We start from the raw sequence: 16,058 nt of genomic DNA on the forward strand, positions 1-16,058 counted from the left end.
AGTCTAGGGTGGATACACCATCACATGTTCCCCACGCTCTTGTCTCCTCTCCCCCTCACACGTCCATACTCATCTGCCCAAACGTTCAACTCGCTCGCATTCTCTACCACAATGCGCAGTTCTACGTACCAACTGATGAACGACTGGCATCTTTAGCGACGAGGTATGCCTCCACGCCCTCCTGCACGGAGAGCACGCTGCGCAGTGCCCGGCGGCATGGGCGGCCCACCAGCACCTGGCGGTGGCGCATTCTGTTGTGCACGGATGGTCTCATCCACACTCAGGATCAAGCGAGCAGCCTCGGCAGAACTTGCCAATGCATTGATCTTGATAAGCGCTGGCTCCCACACAAACTTGTCCATGTTATTCGAGATGCCCTCGGTCGAAATGTCAACGCCATCCCACGTATGTCCCTTTGCGTGCTGCATGCGTAATTGATTTAGTAGGTCTGTCGCGTCGAACCCTGCATTGTCAGCCAGCTGGCGTGGCACAATTTCCAACGCTTTTGCATACGCAGACAGGATCATTTGCTGCTTGCCGTGGATCGTGCGTGCATGTCCACGGAGGATCTTTGACAGTTCCATCTCAATGGCGCCGCCGCCAGCGACGACCTCATTGTTCTTGATCGCTCGTTTCACAATCATGATAGCATCGTGCAGACTCCGCTCAATCTCGGCGATCATCTGCTCAGCACCACCACGCAGAATCACCGTCGCTGTCCTTGCTCCCGTGCATTCAGTAAAGATATTGAATCGCTCGCCACCAATCTGGCACTCTTCAAACAGACCACACGTGCCAAGGTGACGTGCTGGATCAATGTCCGACACAGTCGACTGGATCGAGCCACCCACAGCCTCCACCACACGCTGCATGTCTTCTTTGGGCACACGGCCTGCACAAAAGATGTCTCGGGTCCGCAAAGTACTGCGTCCGCCAAATCACCGATTGGCAGTTTCGATTAAGCACGACCTTCGCACCAAGTTTCACAAAATAGCCTCCAATTTGTTATAAAATGATTGACCACTCTTGCATTCGACAATCGCCTTTGGTATTCAGCGACTTCTTGGATCCGTACTTCCCGCATTGTCCTTCTCCGCTTTGAGCTCCAGTTCCACATTCAGACACAGGATCTTGGGCTGCACGAATTTCTTCGGCTGCTGTTCAAAGCCTGCGTACGAGAAGGTCTTTTTGAACGCGACACCACGGATCAACCTCGAGTCTTGCATGGCACCTCCCGGCACTTGCTTGATGCCAATCAGCTTGTCGTTCAAGTCATCACGGTCCAGCGACAGCACCGCATCCACAGCCATCTGCGCAAAAAAGGGCCGCTGTGACACAATGAGCTTCGACGACATCGCCGTTCCGGCACACTTGAGCAAAAGTCCATAAAACTCACTGTGCAAAAAAAAAGGCAAGATCACCGCGTTAGTTCAAGTTACCCTCTTTCTGTGTGCTGTCCTTGCTCATACGTACTCTTCGTTCGTCTTGTCAATCCGCACCGCCAACTTCTTCGTTTCCTCAACACAAAGCTGCGACGCAGTCATAATTCCCTTAGCAACGACATGCGGGCTCACACCTTCCTCGATGAGCGGCCGGCACTGTTTCAGGATCTCGCCCGTCAGCAGTACCACCGACGTGGTGCCATCACCCACTTCGGCATCCTGCGCACGTGCAATGTCGACAAGCGTACGTGCGGCAGGGTGCACAATATCGAGCAACTTGAGAATCGTAGCACCATCATTCGAGATCGTCGCTTCGCCACGCTCATTCACAATCATCTTGTCCATGCCACGCGGTCCCAGCGTCGATGCTACGCACGACACAACTGACAGACACGCTCCGATATTCGAGAGCAACTGCCCTTTGCCCTGCGACATGTCTGTGCCTTCTTTCAAAAGAATCACAGGCGGCTGCATCATGCCCAGCCGCCCACCGTTCTGCATCATGCCGGCCATAACACAGCGTCAAGAAGTCACGTAGACGTGTCAGGGCTTCAAGCCGTCACCACTTGCAGCGGCGATGTCTGACGTCCAAGGCGTGCACGTGATCGATGATTCTTCCTCCTCTTCGACCCATCTGGGCTACCTCTGCTTGGGCCTAGCCCAGCGTCGCATCCACTCCACGTCCACGCATGTGGAGTCCACTGGCACGTAGCTAGTGGCGCACACCGCGCGCACGTCCGATATGGTTTTGCACACTGTCGTACCCTCATCAGCAGCCCCCATTGGTGAGCTTAGCCTAGCCGGTCATATACAAAAGCAGAAAGCGTCAGAGCTACATTTAACCACGTACGCCGTTTGATCCGGATACTGGGCTCCCTCATCGACCAAAAAAAAATGTTTTGCGCTGTGGCATTTACGCCGCTTCTTGGCCGCCGCTCCTTACAGTACGCGATGCCGTCTAGTCGTGCGCGTACATGGTGCGTGACACTTTTTCGGATGCGTCGTACACGCCTGCCAGCATCAAAATTCTTGTCACATTCATCCTCTCACTCGTCGTCATCCTCCTCTTCGTCTTCATCTCCTTCATCTGTGATCCTTGGCATCCTGGGCGTCAATACACTGGTATTCGGTGCATGGAAATTCGCTCGCCAGCGTGCAAAAGAAGGCAACACGTTCCCTTACACTACGATGATGCGGCATTTTACCAGTGGTGAACCTCATCTTTTGGCTGGCCGATGGTGGACCCTCCTCTCAGCATGTTTCAGTCATCAGGATACCTCACATTTCGCCATCAACATGCTGACGTTTGCACTGACAGCACCGGCTATCGTTCCCGTCATCGGTGCGCCAAGTCTTCTGAGCTTGTACATCGGGTCAGGACTTGTCGCCTCGTTCACCAGCATCATATGGCCCTATGTTGTTGATCCTATCTTGCATGGCGAGCGTGCGTCCTTGGCGCGACGGCGCTACACATATTCTCAAGGCGCTAGTGGCTCGGTGTATGCAATCCTTTCTGCGTATACGATGATGCGTCCATCTAGTACTGTTTACCTGTTTTTCGCTATTCCTGTACCTGCATGGGCGTGTATGGCCGGCATCTTTGCTTGGGAATGGTATTGTGCGAATGTCCCGCAGCCGTACAGCCATACTGATTCAGTCGGCCACGTCGGTGGTCTTCTGGCCGGCCTTGTATACGCGCGCATGTTCCGCTATCGAGTGTAATGCATGTGAATGCCTGTTAGATCGCCGCACCACGCGCTTCTCGCTGTCGAATCTCGGTAGCTGCCAACAGCCATGGTTGGCCATCTGTTCTGCCGTCGCGATGCATGCACTGGATCGCCTGTGCATTGGAAAAACCGGGTGCATAATACACAGGCTCGTGTCCTTTTGCTGCTAGCTCCGCGATGGTGGCATTGTTATAGCCGACAAAGTTGGGTATCATCGTCGCCGGCACTGCATACTCAAACATGGTAATCGGCGGTACCAACTGATCATGCCACCGCGGTCGCGCGATAAAGTGATCGATCCGCTTTTGGCCATGGTGGGAAAGAAATGCATACACAAGTTGAAGGTTGGCTGTAATGATGCGCGAGCCACCTGCCGAGCCCATCAACAGCTCCAAGTCGCCTGTACGCAAGTTCTCCACGATGAGCGGTGACATGGACGATAGCGGCCGTTTTCCAGGCTCGATAAAATTGGCTTCTGCTGGTGCATAACCAAACTGGTTCGACCGATCCGGCGATGCAAAGTCATCCATGTCGTTGTTCAACAAGATCCCATCTTCTGTGAGGACATCGCTGCCCCATATGCCATTGATCGTCGTTGTCAAGGCAATCGACATGCCTTGTGCGTCGATTACATTAAAGTGGGATGTACCACGATCTTCCGCCATGTAGAGGTGTTGTGGATCATACGCATCGATTGGTTGCACATGCGAGTCACGGATATTTCGTCGTCGCCATGCCGCACGTGCATCCGATACCATGCGATCTTCCATGGCAGGCACATGCCGAACAAACGCCGGGTCGCCGAGTTGTCCTCGCTCACCGTATGCGTACTTGGTCGCTTCAATGAGTCGGTGTGTATGGAGCACGTGTTCTGGCGCATAAGGCTCATCAGCAAAGTGCTCCATTGTCTTAAGCGCCGCGAGTACGACGCTCCCAGAGCTCGGCATCGGCGATGACCACACCCGATACTGGTCTCGATATGTGATGGAGCGCGCCTCACGAATCAGCACACGAAAGTCGCGCAGGTCGTCCATCGTCATAATCCCACCGGCCTCGCGCACGGCTGCAACTGTTCGCCTCGCGATGTCGCCCCCATAGAATGCATTTGGTCCGTACTGAGCAATCTGTTCGTATGTTCGGCTCAATGCCTCGAGTCGGATATGTTCGCCAGCTTGCACGAGGCGTCCATCTGGACAATACACCGGTGCAAGCCGTCGCGTGTTGCACAGAATGTCTTTCGCGGTGTCGAGACGATCATACAGTTGCGTTGGTATCTTGAATCCATGTCTTGTTATGGTGATGACTGGCTCCAGTAGTTCAGACCACGGTAGGCGGCCGTACATTTTGTGCAGCTGTTCCCAGCCACGCACTTCGCCTGGCACAGCGACGGCCAGTCCACCGTACAGCGATGCGTTCTGCGGCAGGCCCACAAACATGTCTCGATGAGCCGCTCGAGGTGCTTTTTCGCGATAGTCTAATACAACTGGGTCGTTCCCCTGCGTCTTAACCAGGGCGAACCCGCCACCTCCAATGCCTGAATGAAAGGTGTCCACGGCACCGATGCAGCTTGCAGTTCCGATTGCGGCATCAGCTGCGGAGCCTCCCTTCGATAAGAGATAGACACCTACGTTTGAGCAAATGTCAAGCTCACTTGACACGGCGCCGTGTGAGCCAGTTGTATTATAGTATGGCTCGTATCCCTGGGACTCGGCGCGCATGTAGACGGGCACATCATCACCAGGCCTATCATACACACTCGGCACTCGCATAAATACTGGTCTTCTCGGCACAAATGTATACCATAGTATAAAGCACGCGATAGTCCAGCCCAGTCCCAGCGTTAGCCACATGTTGCTGGCTTTCAAGACAGGGAGCTTCTTTCGTGGCTATTGGGTGCCTTGGTCTGGTCTAAGGTTATCTACTACGGTCCGTATGTGGAGGATTTACTCAATACTGCAGGGGAGACTACGTTGAAAGTGGACATGGCGGAAATTCCTTTCCCGATAGGGGCGGTTCTGGATGAATATAAGCGTACGCCTAGAAATTTTTGACAGGCTCAAGCTGCGGTAGCCTGCCTCACCTGGCGAGTAGGGGCATGACGGGACCTGAAATGCGACATAACCGACGAAAGTGGATCATAAATAAATAAATAGAAGAAACATGAGAACCTGCAAATGTCGCGACTTGCGTGTTGCCATGTAACCTTGTGAGAAAATTTCTTTTTTTTGACAGGAATCACGCAAAAATGCGTGCTTGCTCACCTGTAGGGAAGATTTTGCAGTGATAGCCGGTGAAGAGGCGTACATCGCAATGACTCGAATAAGGAAAAAAAAAAATACCTCATGCAAATGAGCCATACGACGCCCCGTCGGACCATGGTCATACAGTGCCGCTACTCCGGCGCATCCACGTGCTTACCTGCTCCTGTCAACGTGCCGCCTGTTTGGCTTGTTACCATAATATACTCGCGCAAAGATGTAATCATTGTTTGACTTGCCTGCTCAGCCTCACGAGATTCAGTTAGTTGATGCTGCATAGTCCCGAGCTCTTCCTTCAACGCTAGTAGCTCCCTTTGTAGCTTCCCGTATTCTGAGCGAAGCTCATCAGCAGCTGCAAAGTCTTCGCGTAAGGGCCAGCTAGATGTATCATCCGACCCAGCTGGTGTTGATTTGCGTGTGAGTCCGAGCGACGAGCGGAGCAGCGACGAAGGGAACAGGCCCGTGATGCCAGATGCTTGCATGTTAGAGGATGATGAGGCCGCATCTTCGCCCGCAGCATGTGGACTAGCATAGTCCGTATGGGTATCGTCCATCCTCGCCTGTGATGCCGTTGGTGGAGAAAACTCTTCATTTCCCATTAGAGCTGGTGAGACAAGGCGTAAGTCACGCAATCCAGTTCGTTCATGCTCTGTGTCATTGTCGGATGAGCGACCGGCAAGCGTACTGAGAATGTGACTTGAACGCCGCACGTGTCTTTGTGTCGGCTCATGATCAGAGCGCGATCCAGATGGCCGTGAGCTTTGCAACCGCATGATTGCACGCCGGCTCTCTTCATTCGTGTACCTCAAGTCACGTACGCGTTCTTCTGCTGAGTCAGCGCGACTCTGCTCTCCTTCCAGTTGCGCACGAAGCCTTGCTGTCTCCGCGACCATCTGTTCGCGTTCGTTAACCCAGTTAGCAGGTGGCGCACAAGACGATTGTGCCTGAAGTACAGACGACTCTGGTTCTTGGACACGCGCCGCTGTTAACTCGAGCTTTTGGCGTAGCTGGTCCACTTGCTCGTCACGCTCTTTCAGCTGCCTTCTCAATCGCTCGACCTCTTGCTGAACAGGCATCCATTCTTCTTCGACTCGTTTGCTCTGCGCTTGAACCTGCGCTTGATCTTGCTTTTCTAGCTCCTGCACACGCTCATTGCGTTCGATGGATTGCTTTTGAAGCTCCGATACTTGCGCCTCGGCGTTGGACAGCTGCATCGAAAGCGACTCGACCTGTGTCGATAGGTCCATAGCCCGTTGAGTCGACGCCGTTTCCGAACTTTGTTTGCCATCGAGTTCTTCCTGCGATTTCTTTTGCTGCTCTGCAATATTCTGCTTGAGTTGCTCACACTCGTCTATGCTTTTTTTCAGTTGCGTCTTTATGACTGTCATGCTGCCGTCACTTTCATTGACTTGCGCCTGGCGTTGGGCAGATTCTTCTTGGTTCCTCTTCAGCTGCTCATTTAATGCGCGTATGGAATCTTGTTGTACAGAAATCTGCTTTTGCAGTTGGGCCACAAGCTCCCGTTCCTTCCTCAGCCATTCGTCACGCTCTTTTACCGCAAGCTCTGCTTTGTCCACAACTTCTTGACGCAGCGCAAGTTGTGAATGCAGCTCAGTAATTTCTGCATCCTTTTCTGCCAAGCTTTTTCCCAATGCTAGCACCTCTTCAGATGCTGGAGTGACTTCTGCGGATTCTGGCGCAGAGTCTCCACCATGTGCAGTTGCGTGAATTTCAGTTTCATGGGAGGTAGGCGGCTCGGAAGTATCGGAGTCTTTGCTGCCGGTGCGTGCATGACTTTTTTCTCGTATAGGAGGCCCACGCGACGAACGCGCTTCGCTGCGCGGCGGTGGGGTCGGCCTGGACTCCTTTTTTGCCATCGTGGTCAAAGATCCAGATACCTCAAGACGATCACACTGATTATGGAGAGTGCGCACAGGCACAACAACACTTATCTTACGTCACACTCTGATCACGTGATACAAACAGAGGAGAGGATTCACAAAAAGATTGTTTGCCGTGACTGTCGCGACCGCACCGCAGAAGCGTAGCGACGACTAAGGGTTCTGGCAGTCGGCTTCATTGGCTGCAGTCAGTGTGGGCGAACCAAAATATTCTTCCCAGCAAAGAATTTTTTTTTTTTTTCGCCCTTTGTTTCCCAGACGTTCATAAGATTGTCTTTTCGTCTGCTCCGGCCACCGACTTCGATCGCTAGGATGGCCGCACAAAAAAAAGGCCGCTCGTCGTCATCGACGACGGGTATCAAAAGCGTTAAAGGCGAGAACTTTTATCGTGATGCGAAGGCCGCCAAAAGAGTGAAGCTTCTGTCGAAGGACAGCTCGGCAACAAAGGCGACGCGTGACCGTAACGGCAACATCATCAAAGCGGCAGAATTTCAAAGTTCTGAAGCCAAGCCAGGTCGTGTCCAGCCTGATCGCCGCTGGTTCGGTAATACACGCGTGATTGGACAAGATGCACTGGATCATTTCCGTACAGCTCTGGGGGCGAAGGTGAATGATCCGTATAGTGTAGTGCTGCGACGAAACAAGCTACCTATGAGTCTGATTCAGGAGCCAGCGCGTGGCAAGGCACCGTCATTAACGGAAGTTGAACCATTCGACAAGACGTTTGGTCCAGGGGCACAGCGTAAGCGGCCGCGTCTTGAAATGGGCATGAGCTCGTTTGAAGATCTCGCTCAAACATCGCGTGCCATGGGTGAAGAAGAGGACAAAAAAGAAGCGGCGAGAGAAGCTAAGGCGCACGGCGATGGTCTTGTCCCGCCAGACCGTGAGATCCCGCTTGGCTCCTCTGAGCGCGACCACATTGCACACCCTGATGAATTGTATTCTTTACCGGTGCAGCGTGGTCGGTCAGAAGCTGTTTATACGAAGGGCCAGTCACGTCGAATCTGGGCTGAGCTGTATAAAGTGATTGACAGTTCCGATGTGATTCTGCATGTGCTTGATGTGCGCGATCCCATGGGAACGCGTTGCCGGAATGTCGAGAAGCATATTCGTGAGGAAACACCTCACAAGCATCTGGTATTTATTCTCAATAAAGTCGACTTGGTTCCTACGTGGGTAACGGTACGTATGTGATTCTTTGGGGTCCCAAGGACCCTCTCCTTTCCTTCTGGCCATCCCTATTTTTGCCATCCCCATGATCCATTCCCTTCTTCTTTTACGCACCACCCCACATTCAAGTCGAGGGTTGCTGCCTGGTGCTTTGCACCTTCTGTGGCGCATACACTGTTACGAATGTGGAAGATGAACGGCGTCTAGTGCACGGCCTTTTTGTGGCAGTGCCACCCCTCCCAAGTCCTCTCCCGCCATTGAGGACCGGATGTGGAAAGGTCGTCCTTTTCGCTGGCGTCCTAGGTTGGATGATGTGTCAGCCATGATACTGACGGATCATCCAATCGCTGGACGAACATGCCTCCCCTCTGATCCCCTCTCTTCCTTGTTGCTATCAGTGGACAGTACTAACGGTCAGGCACGTTGGATCAAGATCCTATCGAAAGAATTCCCGACGCTTGCATTTCATGCGTCGATCAATCACAGTTTTGGCAAGGGCAGTTTGATTCAATTGCTCCGACAATTCAGTGTACTGCATGCTGATAAGAAACAAATCAGTATTGGGTTTGTTGGCTATCCTAATGTTGGCAAGAGCTCCATCATCAACACGCTGAAGAAAAAGAAGGTCTGCAATGTAGCACCCATCCCGGGCGAAACAAAGGTGTGGCAGTACATTACGCTCATGCGGCGCATTTACCTGATCGATTGCCCGGGTATTGTGCCTGTAAGTGCGCATGACTCTGAGACGGGCACTGTACTGAAGGGCGTCGTGCGTGTTGAAAATCTCGAGTCTCCGAGTGAACACATAGCAGCCCTGCTCAGCCGCGTCAAGCCCGAATATATTAAGCGCACGTACAACCTTGAGTCGTGGAAGAATGCGGATGACTTTTTGGCACAATTGTCGGCTCGCATGGGCAAGCTTCTCCGCGGCGGTGAGCCAGATCTCGATACAAGTGCAAAGATGGTGCTGAATGACTGGATTCGTGGTAAGATTCCATTCTTTGTGCCTCCGCCAATGCCAGAGAAGCGTGTGTCCGAGCAAGAGGACGAAGCAGACAAGACTGCATCGTTGTCAGAGAAGCGTGTGCGCGGCGTTGAGCAGCCGATCCAGAAGATCCCTGTTGTGACGAAGTTCACGGCTGAGGACGTGCATGGCGGTGTGCCTGAAGACTTTGAGCGCCAAGATGGTGCTGAGCCAGCAGAAAATGACGATGTCGAACAAGGCGGCACCGAGCAGAGTGAAGAGGACGACAATGATGATGATGACGATGATGATGTTGTGCAGGTTGACGAAGACAATGTTGGAAGCGAAAATGAAGAGGACGATGCCGATGAAGATGCATTTGAAGATTTGACATGGGAGGATGTCTTTGGTGGTGGCAACAAGCCACAAACAACGTCACAAAACAAGCCTTCAGCCAAGGCACCATCCGCGACATTCGATGAAATGGAATCAGACGAGGAGAAGCCGCGTCCCAAAGAAAAACGCATGACAACCAGCAAGCGCAAGGCTGAGAATTATTACACCCATGCAAATGTTAAGAACCGCAATCGGCAGAAAAAGGCCAGCCTGGACGAAATTCAAGCTCAGAGCCGGCAGCGCGAGCGTGGAAGTCGCGTTGGAGTCAACAAAAAAGCAAGTCGTACCTCGAATCCCAAACTCAAGAAGCGCAAGTAGACCTGACACTGCGGCGCTTGCACGGTAAGCTGTTGGTGAACAAGCAAGTCAACTTGTCCGTATGGCGCTGATGTCGTACTGTGCCAGTGTATTGGTCAGCTGCTTATGTAGACTATATGTGTATGATTGTACTATAATCAAATTCATGTCCGAGAGGTCTTAAAAAAACAAAGAAAACAACGGCACACAATCCTCGCAGCACAGGTCTTTTTTTACATACGTTCTAGCGGCGTCACAGTCAAGAGACGAAGTGCGCTGCTCAGCACATCCTTGGCACAGCGGTACAGCCACAACCGCACAAGTGCATCATCACGCTCTTGGTTCTTGACGATAAGCTTCTCCCAAGCAGAGCTGATCGCGTGCGTGAGCTTGAAGCAGAATGTAACGATCGTCGAGGCTTGATGGTCGCGACTAGCAGTTCGAACCACATCGGGCCACTGAGCCAGCAACCACACAATCTCGAGAGCCTCTGGCACCTGTAGGCGCTCCGTCCGCATGGTTTCAAAGTCCAAGTCTTCCTTCGGCAGGACCAGGCCATCTTCTGCGTTCATGCGCTCCATCGAGCACAGACGCACATGGTTGTACTGCAAGTAGGGGCCTGTGTCACCTTCGAAGGAGAACATGCGCTTCCAGTCAAAAGTGTAGTTGTTGATACGCTTGCCAGCCATGTCTTGGATCTTGATCGCTGTCATGCCGACAATGTCGGCCGTACGCTCGGGATCCTCCAGCTGCGCGTACTTGACTTCATTCTTCCGCATGACATCGTGCATCTGCTCCTTCGTCTCGTCAAGAATGTGGTCAAGGAACACAACGGTGCCTTTCCGAGTCGACATGCCTTGAACCATGCCGAAGTTGATGTGAAGCAGTCCTTCTGACTCTTTCTGTGCCCAAGGATGGCCCAGTAGCTCGAGGATCTTGAAGAACTGTGCGCAATGAAGGTCCTGTTGCGATGAAATTACATAGATCATCTTGTCAAACTTGTACTGCTCGTATCGCTGCTCGGCCTCGGGAATGTCGCGCGTGAGGTAAAGAGGAGTGCCATCCTTGCGCTCGACCACTGCCTTCTCGAGCTTGAACTTCGATAGGTCAGCAAGCAAGGCGCCATTCTCCTCACGCGAGACAAAGTCCATCGTGCGCAGCTTTGAGAGCGTATCTTCGATGTGATGCTTCCGCACCTTGGACTCGCCACGGTATTCATCAAAGTGCACATTCAGACGTGCATACGTCTCTTTGTACTTTTCAATCGAAAGGTCGCGGAACCGCTCCCACTCGAGCAGGTTTTCCTCCTTGCCGTCTTCCATGCCCTTGAAGAACTCGCGTGCCTCATCATGAATTTGTTCGCCTTTTCCTCCTTCCTCCGACGCAAGCTTGTTGATTTCCACATACACGTCAAAGAGGTGTTGCACGGGGTTTTCCTGCAACTTCTGCTCGTCACCGAAGCGACGCCATCCAAGGGCCAGCAGTCCAAATTGCTTACCCCAGTCACCCAGGTAGTTCAATCGCTTGACATCCCAGCCATTAGCCTCGTACAAGTTCGCAAGGAAAGCACCAATGATCGTACTACGAAGGTGTCCGGCGTGGAATGGCTTCGCAATGTTCGGTGACGAGAACTCCACGAGACATAGCTTGCCCTTGCCTGAGTAGTTCGAGCCGTACGAAGGCAGCTTCTTGCCGCTGTCCCCCTCGGTCGCAGCGCCATCGCCGTACGTCAGGGCATGCACTGTCGAGAGCACAAGCGGGATGAGCGTCTTCACGTTCACATGGTACAATACGGCTGGGCCTTGCTTCGTCACTCGCTCGATGTACTCATTAGGCTGGAACTCCGTGAGAACCTTCTCCTGAAGCTCATCGACTTTGGTCGGCAGACGAAAGCGAGGAAGCACGACTTTGTAATCGCACTCCTTGCCTCCAGTTGCTACAGCCAAAAAGGTATCTTTCAGAGGCGTTCCAATGGACCTCGACAGCTGGTCTGCGATGGCCAGTCGGAACGCATCTTGGGGGGCACGCGCTGGATCAGTGCCTTCTAGCTCAGGCAGTTTTGGCAGACGTTGAAACAACGGCACGCCGGCAAACTCGTGCTTCGAGGGAATGGGTGGGCAACTCATGGAACGAAAGTGCAGGCGCCTAGAAAGCAGCAAACGATGCAAAACAACTCGTGTACAGCCAAAGCTCACAGGTCGTACAAAGGAGTGAGCTATCCACACTTTTCCAAGTCGTCGTCAGAGGGACAGTGACGCAACGACGACCAGCTAGGCTTGGATTTTTTATTTTACAATAGGCACGCCTGTTTCGTACGTTTTCTGACTGCCAAGTGTCCGTCAGCCAGCCAGTAGAGAGGTGCGTCTTGAATAATAGATTTCTCATCCTATGATGTGCGGCGCCTCGGCTCCATTCGACTCCCCCCTCTCCCCTCCTCTCCCCCCCCTCTCATCCTCTACCTCCGCCATTGTCACTTGGCCCTGGTAACCCCCTACTGGAGGGCTACTAATGGGATCTTTTTATCACGTGATACAGCACGCGCTCGCGCGAGTCTTCACGCTCCGTGTTGCATGTGTGTGGATCGCCGCCGGTAGGAGGCTTGGAGTGCACGTACGTACGTACGTACGCGTCTTGGAGCATGTCGACTTGGGAGCGAGCGCCTGAATCGCGCAAGATCGGGCGCCTTCCAGCACTCCAGCGCACGCCAAGACGAAATCCCTCTGAGCGCTCGCCTCGTCTTAATTGGGACCAGGCACTCGGTGAGTCGCCCATCACTGCTGGTGGCTTGGGCAGTCTGTCGATGCCGCTGGGTGTGATGCCTTCGCCCACTTCGCGATCGTTTGTCGATATGGATGTGCGAGAAACCGAGGATGTACAGGTGGATCAAAGAACATCAGGCGAGGACCATGGCCATGGCGAACAAGACGATGGTGCCGACCACGAGGACGAGCATATCGAACCAAGCAGTGATATGCGTGACGATGCCTCCGTCGAAGCTGATGATGCTATTCCAAGTGCACACAATCTCACGGAACAGGATGATCACGAGATAAGCGCATCTCAAGATGCGCGCATTGCGTCGAAAACGCCACAGTCGCAACGTCCTGGTCTCCCTCCTTCATCACACGCGCCACGAAACGCACATATGGACTACTATGAAACCATCGACTTTGACAAGATCACAGATCCATTTACTGACACACGGCGTGCATTTATGCGAGGCATGGCTGCTGCGCCGTCGGAGCCGCCAAAGTCTGTGCATCGAGCGCCATCCTCACCGCCAAAGCGGACAAGCATCCACATGCAGTCGGAATCACGTCGTAGCCCTTCTCCGACCCGTTCACTTCAGGCAAACTCTCCTTCTTTACAAGCACGGACAAAGCGTGCATCCAACACTGCGGCGTCCATGGCGCACGAGAAAGAAATCGCATTTGCATCTCCGCGACTCACTCGACGTTCTGATGATGTTGAAAATCGTGCTATGTCAGCTACCCACAAAACCATCATCCCACGAGCATCTGTGGCATCACATGAAGCAGGCTTTAAGAATGCGCCAAATGAGATACCAAAAGAGCCGCGGGCATCAATATCATCGTCATCCATGCCGCTCCGACGCCGCCAACTTGCTTCTGGTGTGTCGATGGCGGATACCAGGCCGTCAAATATGAATGATGAGCAGACATCCGAGGAAAAAAATGCTTCCTCGTCGAGTGCGAGTCGATTTGACGTGACTGAGTCGCATGCAACTGTGATAAATACTTCCATGCGAGCCACATCAAAAGACGTACCGCGTTCGTCGTCGACACACACTTCACGATCGTTTCCTACAACATCTAACGCTATACCTGCTACCTACTCTGGCACAAATGCTTCGTCGGATTTGATGACAGATCCAGGTCCATCGTCACAAGTCCCTCGTACGCCACGAACTCTGCCATCTCGTCGGTCTTCGATGAAGTCTTGGCTTCCTGACGTGGACAATCTTCCAGGTTCAAGACAACCAGTGTCAGCAACGCCATCAGCGGGCGTTTCTAGCATGGCACCTCAACCTACGCGATCCAACCGTCTTCTGACGGAGGAACTCCTGAAATGGAAGAAAAAATACGCGGATCTTGAGGATGAAATGGATGCTTTACAGTACAAACTAGAGCATATGCGGGACGATGCAGCCATCGGCTCAGCGTCCGAACAAGATATGCTTATCCAAAAAATTGAAGAGCTCCAGCGCGGTCGCGAGAATGATCGGAAAGCAATGCGGCAACGAGTACGTGTTCTAGAATCGCACATGGCGGACACGAAGACGGAATATGACAACCGGTACTGGCGCTTGCTCATTAGTTCACCAGATGTATCGAGTGATGCAAGCTCTGTGCATGTACAGCTTGTCGTACAGCAAAACCAAGTGACACGTCTGGAGGCGGAGCTAGCTGAGCAGAAGCGCCAAGCACGGCTAGCTCGTGAGCATTCTGCCTTTCTTGTTGGCTTGTACAAATGGCGCGGTTCACAGCTGTTGCAGTCTCAGTCGAATGGTACAGGCCAACTTTCTCTGCATATCGCCCATTTGGAACAGCAGCTTGAGAAGGAACGGAGCGCTCGCATTGCTGCGGAGCGAGCTTTGCATGCCAGATCGTTCAGTGGATCCTCTGCCTTGGCAGGTGGCTGGGATGTCTTGCACGGAGAATCTTCTCGTTTGCCTGCGAACGACCAGAATGGCCTTGATCTTCCGTCCAAAGCGCCTTTAGCGTCACAAACATTTCTCGATCGTGAATCGTCACCCATACCGACGCTTCCACCATCTTTGAGTATGCAAGAGCCGCCGATCTCGCCTACGAGAGCAGTGGCAGAGCCTGAACCTGAACCTGAACCTGTTCAGCGAGATCACGAAAAGACTCGTGGGTCGTTAACGCCTTTGCACGCTGGTCGTGCTGACTCGTTCGAAAACCCTGACTCCGCTCATGCGCTAACGAATGCTACGGATGCTGCCACAGGCATGCAGGAGACCACAGAAGCCACAGAGGCCATGCCGCTAAAGCCCGGCATGACTCCTATGCTCCGACGTACGGCGGTCCTTTCGACGGATCTGGAAATCGAAGGCACGCCCATGCTCGGTCTTCGCACGAAACACCGTGAAGAGGGCGAAGCGTCGCCCGTCATTCGCAAGAAGAAGCGGAAGCTTCTCGGTACAGGTTCCAGTCTCTTCCAGCTCAATGAAGCGACAGCATCAGCACTTTCTCCCGGCTTGGATGTTCCGACGGATCTATCGCCCCTTCCACTCCCATAATGCCGCGAATCTATGGAATCCTTCGTTTACTTTGTAGACTTTTACCATGCCTTGAGCTCCATGATCAGCTAGCAAATCCGTGGACCGGTCTGGGAAGAAAGTGGGGATTGCCAGAGAGAGCATCTGCCCCAATTTCGCGCTAAGCTCAGGCCCTGATCACGTGGTCGCGTACAACCAACAAGCCGCACACGACGCGGGGAAAGGTAAGGCCCGTCCACCTCGAAGCGCGGCTTGTTCTACATCTGCTGGGGTTGTAAAAACTCGCGTTGCCAGCGCTGTGTGTGTACAAAGTGTGGAGAAAGAGCGAGAAATGGGTTGTGTGGTGTGGTATGGGGAAGTGTAAAGCGAGCGAGCGTCAAGTCCGCTGGCTCGTCATCGGCGGTGTGGCAACCAACAGATCCATAAGGAGCGCCTCGCGTACCTGTGATATTGGATCATGACGCTGTCGTTGGGCGCATTCCTCGTGAGAGGCTCAAGACATGATGCGGAGAGGGCCGATTCTCATGCACCGGAGCGCGGACGCACTCTGCGTGCATCGGGCCGCGGTGGCGCTGGCAACGTGAGTGACCAATGTGATTGTCCCGCATCTAAAGCTAACACGACTGGTGCTTGTTTTTCTTCT

At 53.2% G+C, this 16,058-nt stretch overlaps 6 protein-coding genes across 6 annotated transcripts; 2 read left to right on the top strand and 4 right to left on the bottom strand.

Annotated features, from left to right (window-relative positions):
• Positions 1–152: 152 nt before the first annotated feature.
• On the bottom strand, positions 153–1,946 carry MGL_0457 (uncharacterized protein; the record flags this gene model as incomplete). The annotated part of the gene is made up of 3 exons (XM_001732630.1): positions 153–892; positions 1,076–1,395; positions 1,474–1,946. 3 exons carry the CDS (start codon positions 1,944–1,946, stop codon positions 153–155), a joined length of 1,533 nt encoding a protein of 510 aa, XP_001732682.1.
• A 1,234-nt stretch (positions 1,947–3,180) lies between these two features.
• Positions 3,181–4,938, bottom strand: MGL_0458 (uncharacterized protein; the record flags this gene model as incomplete). Its single annotated transcript, XM_001732631.1, has 1 exon — positions 3,181–4,938. The coding sequence occupies one exon, from the start codon at positions 4,936–4,938 to the stop codon at positions 3,181–3,183; it is 1,758 nt and encodes a 585-aa protein (XP_001732683.1).
• Positions 4,939–5,561: 623 nt separating this feature from the next.
• MGL_0459 (uncharacterized protein) lies at positions 5,562–7,304 on the bottom strand (the record flags this gene model as incomplete). The annotated part of the gene is made up of 1 exon (XM_001732632.1): positions 5,562–7,304. The coding sequence occupies one exon, from the start codon at positions 7,302–7,304 to the stop codon at positions 5,562–5,564; it is 1,743 nt and encodes a 580-aa protein (XP_001732684.1).
• A 336-nt stretch (positions 7,305–7,640) lies between these two features.
• Positions 7,641–10,176, top strand: MGL_0460 (uncharacterized protein; the record flags this gene model as incomplete). The annotated part of the gene is made up of 2 exons (XM_001732633.1): positions 7,641–8,510; positions 8,917–10,176. The coding sequence occupies 2 exons, from the start codon at positions 7,641–7,643 to the stop codon at positions 10,174–10,176; spliced, it is 2,130 nt and encodes a 709-aa protein (XP_001732685.1).
• A 212-nt stretch (positions 10,177–10,388) lies between these two features.
• Positions 10,389–12,281, bottom strand: MGL_0461 (uncharacterized protein; the record flags this gene model as incomplete). The annotated part of the gene is made up of 1 exon (XM_001732634.1): positions 10,389–12,281. The coding sequence occupies one exon, from the start codon at positions 12,279–12,281 to the stop codon at positions 10,389–10,391; it is 1,893 nt and encodes a 630-aa protein (XP_001732686.1).
• A 512-nt stretch (positions 12,282–12,793) lies between these two features.
• Positions 12,794–15,436, top strand: MGL_0462 (uncharacterized protein; the record flags this gene model as incomplete). Its single annotated transcript, XM_001732635.1, has 1 exon — positions 12,794–15,436. The coding sequence occupies one exon, from the start codon at positions 12,794–12,796 to the stop codon at positions 15,434–15,436; it is 2,643 nt and encodes an 880-aa protein (XP_001732687.1).
• Between the last annotated feature and the right edge of the window lie 622 nt (positions 15,437–16,058).

This window comes from Malassezia globosa (assembly GCF_000181695.2).
Source record: "Malassezia globosa CBS 7966 chromosome Unknown mgl_sf_1.1, whole genome shotgun sequence".
In the NCBI taxonomy this organism is placed as follows: domain Eukaryota; kingdom Fungi; phylum Basidiomycota; class Malasseziomycetes; order Malasseziales; family Malasseziaceae; genus Malassezia; species Malassezia globosa.